This window comes from Gracilinanus agilis, chromosome 3, assembly GCF_016433145.1.
Source record: "Gracilinanus agilis isolate LMUSP501 chromosome 3, AgileGrace, whole genome shotgun sequence".
NCBI lineage: Eukaryota > Metazoa > Chordata > Mammalia > Didelphimorphia > Didelphidae > Gracilinanus > Gracilinanus agilis.
The window spans coordinates 102149471-102159568 of record NC_058132.1 but is presented as its reverse complement, the minus strand read 5'-3'; the positions used below and the strand labels follow the sequence as shown (position 1 = coordinate 102159568).

The 10098-nt window shown below is 38.4% G+C and overlaps 1 protein-coding gene across 1 annotated transcript in view; it reads left to right on the top strand.

Annotated features, from left to right (window-relative positions):
• TENM4 (teneurin transmembrane protein 4) overlaps positions 1-10098 on the top strand; it is a 215150-nt gene that overhangs the window by 86205 nt on the left and 118847 nt on the right. Inside the window, exon 6 of the mRNA XM_044668931.1 lies at positions 3990-4004. Within this exon, the coding sequence (XP_044524866.1) occupies positions 3990-4004 (15 nt within the window). The remainder of the gene's footprint in view (positions 1-3989; positions 4005-10098) is intronic.

Genomic DNA, 10098 nt, shown 5'->3' with positions numbered 1-10098 from the left:
AAGAAAGAAAGAAAGAAAGAAAGAAAGAAAGAAAGAAAGAAAGAAAGAAAGAAAGAAAGAAAGAAAGAAAGAAAGATAGATAGATAGATTCAGAGAGATTATTCAAAACAGACTGCCAAAAGTAGAAGACAACATAGAACAGAGTGTGCCAAAGATCAAAGGGATCTTAGAACATAGAATGTCCAAGCAGGCAAGGCCTAATGAATATATACTATAATGAATAATAATGATAAAATAAGCATTTGAACTTGTACAGAAATTTGTTATTACATGTAATTGGTAAAAATTTAAAATAAAAAAAGAATATAGAATCTTAGAATATAGAAAGTAGCGTCTCAGAATCAGCAGGACCATTTGAATATAGCTGCTGACATCTAGAAGGAACCTCGGAACACAAAGCACTTCCCAACTCTGCGTTTTCTGACTGTCTCCCATCCTGGGAGTGCTCTCACTCTTCGTCTCCATCTCTTAGGTTCCCCCTGGCATCTCTCAAGTTGCAGCTAAAGGATTTTAGCTTTCTGTAAAAAGCCTTTTTCATTCCTCTTTAGTGCCTTCCCTCTGTGATTATCCCTAATTTGTCCTGTATATAGATTGTACAAAGTTGTTTGCATGGAGTTTCCTCCCATTACATTGAGTTCCTTGAGATCAGACACTATTTTTGCTTTCATTGTTTCTCTAGCTCTTAGCATAATGCCTGATACATAGTAGGAGTTTAAGAAATGTTGTAGAGGATTCAACCAGGTGGCTTAGAGGATGGAGCTAGAAAGTGTCTGAAGTTAAATTTGACCTCAGATATTTCCTAGGTGTGTGGCCCTGGGCAAGTCCTTTAACCCTCATTTTGCCTATCTCTTAACTTTGCTCTTCTTCTGCCTTGGAAGCAATATATGGTACTGATTCTAAGATGGAAGGACAGGAGCAAGCTGACCCACGTTAGAAACTGAGCTGGTCAAGGCTGATCAAGAGTGAAATCAGATCATAAGTAGCCATTTTAGTTCCAGCTTGGCTAACCTAGGGAGATCTAGTCTCAAAAGAAACACGAAAAAATGTAAATTTCTTTTTTATGTCTACATAAGTTTGAATGGAGAACCACCACCATCTACTTAGCTATTCATAGTGTTCGAATTTCCCTTTTGTTAGAAAATGAACTCCACTGGACCTTGACTCTATACCTGTACCATGAATCACAGTCATGGATCATTTGAGTCATGGATCATCATAGAATTCATCAATGGAATATAAGCTCCTTGTGGGCAGCAAATATAAGGGTTTTGCCGTTGTATCCTCTGCCCACAGTAGGTGCCTCTGAAAAAAAATTTTTTAATGACTTGCATCTAGTCACGTCTCTTTATTTTACTGAGGAAGAATCTGAGTCCCAGAAAAGTAGATTGATTTGTCCATAGTCCCTTGCTAGTAACAGAGCAAGAATCCCAAAAGTGAAAACAGACTTGAGAATAGTGCTCAGACACAAATAATAATTACTCACATTTCTATAGCCATTGCAGTTTCCAAAGTGCTACCTTCACAACTGTACAGTGTTAGGACAAATTTCATTATCACCATAATGATAATTTCACATTTCAAAGAGAGTCAACCTTTTCTCTCTGATCCCCTTTTCCTATCACATGGAACTGAGTTTGAGAGACCCTAAATTGGCACGCTCCGATAAAAAGAAATTTGACAATGAGCCATAAGATCATAGCTTTAGAGATGAAGTCACTTAGTTCAACTTATTTGTTGACAGATGTGGAAACTGAGGTCCAGAGAATTTAAATAATCTGCCAGAAGGTTACACAGTGACTAAGAAGAGCCATTTACTAAACTTGAATTCCACAGTCAAATGCCCTACCTGTGGCTGCTTCTTCCTGCTACACAAAGAGTAATATTTGATATTTCTGTAGTAGTTTATAGTTTTCAAAATGTTTCCCTTTCTTATTCTCACTTTACAGAGGAGGAAACTGAGGAATAATAAAATAAAGTCATTCATCTAATAAGTGGCAGCCTTCTGATTCAGATCCCTCAGGTCTGTGGGAGAACAGCTGCCGTATTCTTAGTTCACTTAAAATACTTTAGTGGCAAAGCATTTCCTTTTATCGCCTGCGTGGAAGGAAAGAGCAGGTAGGGTCTTGTCAAATCTGACCCTAAACATGAATATTTTCCAAATCACAGCTTTCTATCATGACTCGGTTTCGTGGCCACTGTTTTTAAGAGGAGAAAAAAGCAGTCGACTGGAATTTGAGTCAATCAGACTCCATTTGAGAAAGGGTTTGCTACAGCCCCGAGGTGTAGTAACCTCTTCCGTGGAGTTCAAACGCTGTGGGGCCCATGAGACGCAATCATAAGGCTGCATTACAAGTAATTTATGGGGTCAGCCTGGGAAAGGAAATTTCAGGCAAAGACAGAATCAAGATATCTCTCCGGCCCTCCCCCAGCCCCCCGGTCCCTTCCTGAAATTGAGAGTTCTCATAAAATGATATAATTTAGTCACCTGGCAGCCTGTTCTCATATAGTGTTTCACAGGATAAAAGGCAAGAGAGAAATTGACCTTTAAAAATATTGTGTTTCAGGCAGCATATAAAGGTTTTGCAAGCCGTGAGAATGGAGTCAGGGAATTTATTATGGAGAATGGTAAAAACTTTTACAAAATGTGGACTGAAGGGAAGCTGTGCTCCCCAGAGTGACACCCCCCCCCTCCACATGGTTATGCATTATGCAATGGCTCTATTTCAGGAACCCCAACAACTGCTGGATGTGTCTGGCTGGCTGTAGCCCACCTGTGGAGTGGACTGTCAGGCACGTAAGACCTAGGGTTGCAAAGAGACTAATTGATTCATTCTGCAATGCCTGTGACAAAGTAGTCTTGCAAGCTAATTTCCCAAAAGCTTCCTTCTCCTGTGAGGTCTAAACACAGTGAAAATGAGATGAGTATACTTTTCTGCCATAAATTATTACTCAGGGTAATCGAGTCCTAGAGTTCGGGAGTGGGTGGGGGCCTTGAAAAGTAGAATACTAGAACACATAATGTTAGAGCTAGAAGGTATCTTACAACGTAGAATATTTGAGGTCAAAGAGATCTTGGAACAAAGAATGCTAGAACACAAAATGATTGAATATAGAATGTTAGAACAAGAAGATATCCTACAACATAGAATATTTCAGGTCAAAGAGATCTTAGAACAAAGAATATTAGAACATGAAATGATAGAATATAGAATGTTTGAACCAGAAAGTATATTAGAAGATAGACTAGCAGAGGTAAAAGTGATTTTAGAACAAAAACTATTAGAACATCAAATGATAAAAATATAAAGTGTTAGAGCTAGAAGATATTTTAGAACATAGAATGAAAGAGATCTCAGAACAAAATGCTAGAACACAAAATGATTGAATATAGAATGTTAGAACAAGAAGATATCCTACAACATAAAATATTTGAGGTCAAAGAGATCTTAGAACAAAGAATGTTAGAATGTGAAATGACTGAATGTAGAATGTTAGAACTAGAAGATATCTTACAACATAGAATATTTGAGGTAAAAGAGATCTTAGAACAAAGAATGTTAGAACATGAAATGATAGAATATAGAAATGATAGAATATAGAATAGAAGGTATCTTAGAACATAGAATAGCAAAGATCTTAGAATAAAGAATGTTAGAGCACAACACAAAATTATAGAATATAGAGTGTTTGAATTAGATGATATCTTAAGACATAAAATATAAGAGGTCAAAGAGATCATAGAACAAAGATTGCTGGAACATGAAATAATAGAACATAGAATGTTAGAGCTAGAAGATATCTTAGATTGTAGAATAGCAGAAGTCAAAGAGATCTTAGGACAAAGAATGTTAGAACACAAAACAAAATTATAGAATATAGAATATTTGGGCCAGTTGATATCTTAGAACATAAAATATTAGAGGTCAAAGATATCATAGAACCAAGACTGTTGGGACATGAAATAATAGAACATAGAATGTTAGAGCTAGAAGGTATCTTAGATTGTAGGATAGAAGAGGCCAACGAGATCTTAGAATCTTAGAACAAAGAATGTTAGAACACAACACAAAATTATAGAATACAGAATGTTTGAGCTAGATGATATTTTAGAACATAAAATATTAGAGGTCAAAGAGATCTTAGAACAAAGCATGTTAGCATATGAAATGATAGAATATAGAATGCTAGAGCTAGAAGGTATCTTAGAATGTAGAATATCAGAGGGGAAAGAAAACTTAGAACCTACAAGAGTAGACCTAGAGAAGGACTTACAACATTGAAAGTTTGAAAAGAATAATGTAACATGGGAAAATAGACTGTTTTAGTTGAAAGATTTGAGAACACAGAATGTCAGAAGTTAAAAATTAGACCTAGAAAATACTACCTAACATAGAATATTAAAAGGTAGAAATTTTAAAGCTGGAAGGTATGTTGGTCCATAGGCTCTTAGAGCTGAAAAAAACCTTAAAACAAAGAGCATTAAGGGGCAGTGACTCAGTGGACAAAGAGCCAGGCCTAGAGTCAGTGTGGAGGATTTAGGTTCAAATCTAGCCTTAGAGACTTCCTACCTGTGTGACCCTGAACACTTAAGTCACTAAACTCCAATTGCCTATCCCTTACTGCTTTTCTGTCTTAGAAGCAATACTTAATCTTCATTCTAGGACAGAAAGTAAGGGTTTTTATTTTTTAAGTATATATTAAAACCAGAAATGATTTTAGAATGTAGAGTATGAGAACTGAGTGTTAGAGATTATCTGCCCAAATCCCTCTCATTTTACTAGCCACAGGCAAGTGACTCTTTAAAAGCTTGGAGGGGTCCTTACGTTGTCCTCTTGTGTCTTAAGTAATAGATGAGTTGATATTACAATTTTTTTCATGGTCTTCCAAATAGTTTGTGCTCCGGGATATTTAGTCATTGGATAGTTTTAAAGAATCATGGTATCTTAGAGCTGAAATGGATCTCAGAGTCCCTGGGCTTGGAGGCAACAGGTGGTGAGATGGAGATAAGAGTTCCTCACTTGGAGTCAAAAGACCAGATTGAGCCTTAGACACTTCTTAGCTGTGGGATCCTGGCCAAGCCACTCGCCTCGGTTTGCCTCAGCTTCCTCACCTGTAACAGTGTTGTTGTGAGGAGCAAATGCCATATTTGTAAAACATCTTAGCTCTGGGCCCAACACATAGTAAGCCCTTAATAAATGCTTATCCTCCTTCCCCACCATAGAGGTCATTTAGTCCAGCCCATACCAGAGTTGTGAGCCTTTTTCTCTGGCAGCACAACAGCTGGGCATAGTTTCTACTCAAAGACCATAAGGGACAGGCCATTCACTAGCTCCTAAGGCAGGTCATTTCCTACTTTTTGGACAAGGCTTCAATTTAGGAAATGTGATTTTCCCAAAGAAAGTTTTCTTCCAGAAGTCACATCAGCCAGATGTTAAAATTCTCCTCCGTGGCTCCTCTTGGATTAAACTGGATTCTGTTAGGAATCGAGGTCACCCAGATCTAATGGTGGAGAATCCTTCCAAATGAAGCTCCCTATTTGGATGGAACAGATTTGTTTTGAAGTCTGCTCCAATTATTAAAATAGGTCTGTAAAGATACAAATAGCCCATTAAGAAATGGCGATCCCCTTACGGCAGATGTTGTTAGGTTTTTAATGGACTTTTTTTGGCCAAGGTGTCTGATAGGGGTAGGGTGGAGAGTCCTCATGATAACTCTGGCTTGAAGAAGCACCTCTTACCTATCCAGAAAGCTGCAGAATAGAATTTTTCCCTATTATTAATGCTTTATCAAGATTTATTCGGTTCTTTTCCAAAGAGAGACAGTTTGATACATTGAAAGAGTCCCAAGGAATTGGGTTTGAATCCTGGATTTGCTGTTGGTTATCTGATTTTGTATAAGCCACTTTCTCTCTGTACCTCAAGTTTCTTCCTTTATAGGATAAGGAATACTTTAATTCTAAGGTGCTCCTCTGTGATGGGAGGCAAACGTTAAAAGGCTTAGTTTTGCTATTTTACTATTCTCTTCTTTCATTTAACTTCCTTGCTCCTTGGAATCCTTTCTTAATGAGGAAATGAGTAATATGCCATTTTCTCTTGGGTCACAGCAGGTATGTTTTCAGATTTCCTAAAGTCATAACAATGAATTCATAATGCACCAGCTAAATTGATGAGCCTTCCAGACCAAAGGGTATTTATTGAGATCCAAGTGTAGCATAGAGAAAGAGTCCTGGCTTTGGAGTCAGCGAACCTGGGTTCAAATCCTGATTTCTCTCACTAACTAGCTTTGTGACCTAAATCAAATCATTTCCTCTCCCTGGGCCTTAATTTCTTCCTCTGTAAAATAAGAGAGTTAAAGTTGGTAAAGGCCCTCTTAGGTCTCATGTTCTCTAATTTCCCTGCATCTGTGAGGATAAGAGCAAAGCTAAGTCAAAGTCATCACATGGTCGTAAGAGAATCTAGACATTTGAATCTAAATATTTGAATAGCACCTCAAGTTTTTGTTTTTCGTTTCCTGACACCCATGAGAATCTGAGTTCAGACGGCAAAAGAACAGGGGCTAGTAATGTGAAGACTTGGGTACAATTGCTATTCACCAGCCTTTCTGATCTTGGGCGAATCAGTTAGTTCACTTCTCTGGCTTCAGATTCTCTGTGAGTCAGATAAATGGTGTGGATTGAGCTCATCTATCAAGTCCTTTCAGGTCTGGCATTCTAGGTTGTATCTTCTTACATTTTTAATTGTTCTGTAGTTTCCAGAACTAATATTCTATGTCCTTAGGACCCCTTCAGCTCCAACAATCATGTTTTCTAGGTCTCCTTCCAGTTCTGATATTCTTTCTGTGTTCTAAAGCCCCTTTTAGCTGCAGCATCCTATAGTCTAAGCCCCTTTCACCTTTTAACATTCTGTGTTCTGAGGCTTTTAGCACTGACTTTCTATAACTAGAATGGAAATCCATTCATTTCATTTCCAATGGTTAGTAACTCCTCCTAAACCATCTCCCTCTGTGAAGGAAACAAGATGGTTCTTCTTCCATCTGGTTAATATCAGAAACTTGAAGACAATATATTGGAGATCTCCCCGTTTTCCTCCTCAGATTCCCAAAGCCATGAGACCCTGGAAACATCTCCTTGGTAGTATGGCTCCATGACTCCATTCTTGGCTTAGGAAAGTTTTGTAATGGTCCTGAAATAATAGACACACCTACTCAGGGTGTTTCCTTTTCTTATTTTAGGTCAAAAAACAAATTCCAAAGGGAGCTTTCCCACCTCCAACTCCCATTGTCCCTGCCCATTCTAATTAATCCAGATCTGAAGTACTTCTGGGTACCCTATTCTGGGAAGCGCATGATAAGTGGGAGTGAATTCACATCTGGAGCACTTTTTGGGTGCCATATTCTGGGAAGGGCATGATAAGTGGGAAGAAGATAAGGAGGGGATTAGAACCCATGTCACATGAAAAATGATGGAAGACAAAAAGAATGGGGGGAGGGGGTACACTGAAGTTTGTAGCATGGAAGACAAAGTCAACTTCTTCTTGACTTCAGAGATCAAACTAAGAAAAACAGGAGACAAAGTCAACTTCTGCTTGACTTCAGAGATCAAACTAAGAGGAACAGGAAACAAAGTCAATTTCCACTTGGCATCAGAGATCAAATTAAGAGGAATAGGTAGAAGTTAAAGAGAAAATTTTCCATCAATTAAATGTATCCAAAATTTGAATGGCCTTTCCCAGGAGGCATTGGGCTCCCCAGTAGAGAATTCAAAGGTGGAAAGTTGGATAAACCAACAATAGCAAGTCAACCAGCATTTATTAAACACCAACTATATGCCAGGCACTATGCTAGGTGCTGAGAATACAGATAAAATAAATTAATCATTTTCTTTTCTCGAGATTATACTTGAATGGGGAAGGCAACAAGTATATAAATAAGTATACATAGGATAAATATAAAGAGAATAAATACATGTGTTGGAGATGTTGTAGACTGGCTTACTTTTTGGATCCAAGCTGGACTAGATGACCTCTGTGTGCCCTTTTAGCAATGAGATTCTGTGACTTTTGAATGAAAAGAGTTTGTTACCTGGTAGAGTAAAGCAGATGTGAGTGAAGTCACTGTGTTCCAGGGGCCAGACAGGAAATGCCGACCAGGCCCTGTTGGTGATGAAATCTCCCACAGAAGTTCTCTCAAAGCCCACCTCACACATTACCTTGTTGCAGCTGCTTTGACTTCTTTTCTACAGTCACCTGTGTTTTTTAATTGAATTTCCTCAAGTGAAAGTGGGAGAGAAAAAGAAGAAAAGGAGAAAAAAACTAACAACTTTTCCCAGCTTCCTAGCTCAGCCTTCTGGAAACGTAGCGAATACATTAGTTGCTATTCCTTCAAGATTTTAGAGAGCTTGTTGTATAAAGGTCAATAGCTACCATCATTCATATTCAACTTACCCCCACCAAGGAAATGTCTTAAAAGCAAACCTAAGGTATAATCAAGCCCTATTTATGACTTCTAGGTAATCACACAAACAGCTCCTCAGCTGCCTGTGCTGGTTTCCTAATGTATGCATTCCCCACAAGATGTATTTCCTCCATCGTAGGGCCCATTTTTCATAATTATTTGTGAATCTGCTCCCATTATGCTGCAGACTCCTCAGACAACACTAAATAAATGGCCAGCCCTCCTTTTAAGGAAGGATGGGTAAACTGAAGGAGTAAGAAGAAACATCCTGGGCTATTCCCAGACAATTCTATGGATTTGACATAGAAAACTCACCTAAAATTGAACCTAGCCATAATTTTTTGAGGGGGAGGATTAGGGTTTATCCCAGTTTACCCATCCCAAAAGTTCATACTGGCTATTTGTGCCTGACCTGTGGTAGAACCTTCCAAGCTCCTGTCTGTCTGATCAGCCATAGTCGGACCCCAACATAGTGATGCCCCTTTGGTCCTCTTTGTGTACAGAGGATAACAACAAATCAATCCCAGTACACCTAACATTGTCTTCCTCTTGGCTTGAATTTGAAAATCATTGCACTTAATCCAGTGCCTGGGCTGTCAATAAGCCCTTAATAAATGTTTTTGTCTTGACCTGATGTGTCCCCTGGAAAAGGCCATCCCAGATGTCACATTAAGGATATTTCTGTGATTTGTGTCTCCTCAGCATGGGGTAGTGTCCTGGGGATCCTTCTCCAAGACAACCTGGTTTCCCATAGAGTTCTACCCCCTCCTCAAATGCTTGGAATTACCAGTTATAGCCCTGATCCAGACCTGTGATTGCAACAGCATAATCAATCAATCAACATTTATTTTGTTTTTGTTTTTAAAATATATTTTTATTTAGTTAGTTAAATATTTCTCAATTTAATGTAAAACAATTTTTCATGTTCTTTTTTTATTTAATTTTATTGATCAATTAAGAAAAATTTTCCATGGTTCCATGATTCATATTCTTTCCTTCCCCTCCTCCCAATGCCCTCCCATAGCCAATGTACAATTCCAATGGGTGTTACATGTGTCATTCAGTCAACATTTATTTAGCATGTACTATGTACCATGCACTATGTTAAGCAATATAGAAATCTCCTCCCATATAAATTCTCTTTATAAATGCAGATCAACAGTTTATTTTTAGAATATTGCCTGGGATGCTGAGATACCACTGCCAATTCTATTGCTAAAGTATCTGAGACTGAACCTAAATGGTAGTCTATAAATGGCACATCTAACCCTGATTTCCTGGCTCCAAGTCTAGCATTTTCTTGTTGCGGTATCATGGCATGTTGGCATAATGCTCTCTCCCCAAAGAATGAGCATCTTCAGATATTAAAAAACAAATTATAAAAGTACCTAGGTGGCTCAGTGGATTAAGAGGCAGACCTAGAAATGGGAGGCTTGGGGTTCAAAAATGGCCTCAGCCACTTCTTTAGCTGTGTGGCCCTAGGCAAGTCATTTAACTCCCATTGCCTAACCCTTACCGCTCTTCTTCGTTGGAACCAATACACTGTATTAATTTTAAGGCAGAAAGTAAGAGAGAGAGAAAGAGAGAGAGAGAGAGAGAGAGAGAGAGAGAGAGAGAGAGAGAGAGAGAGAGAGAGAGAGAGAGAGA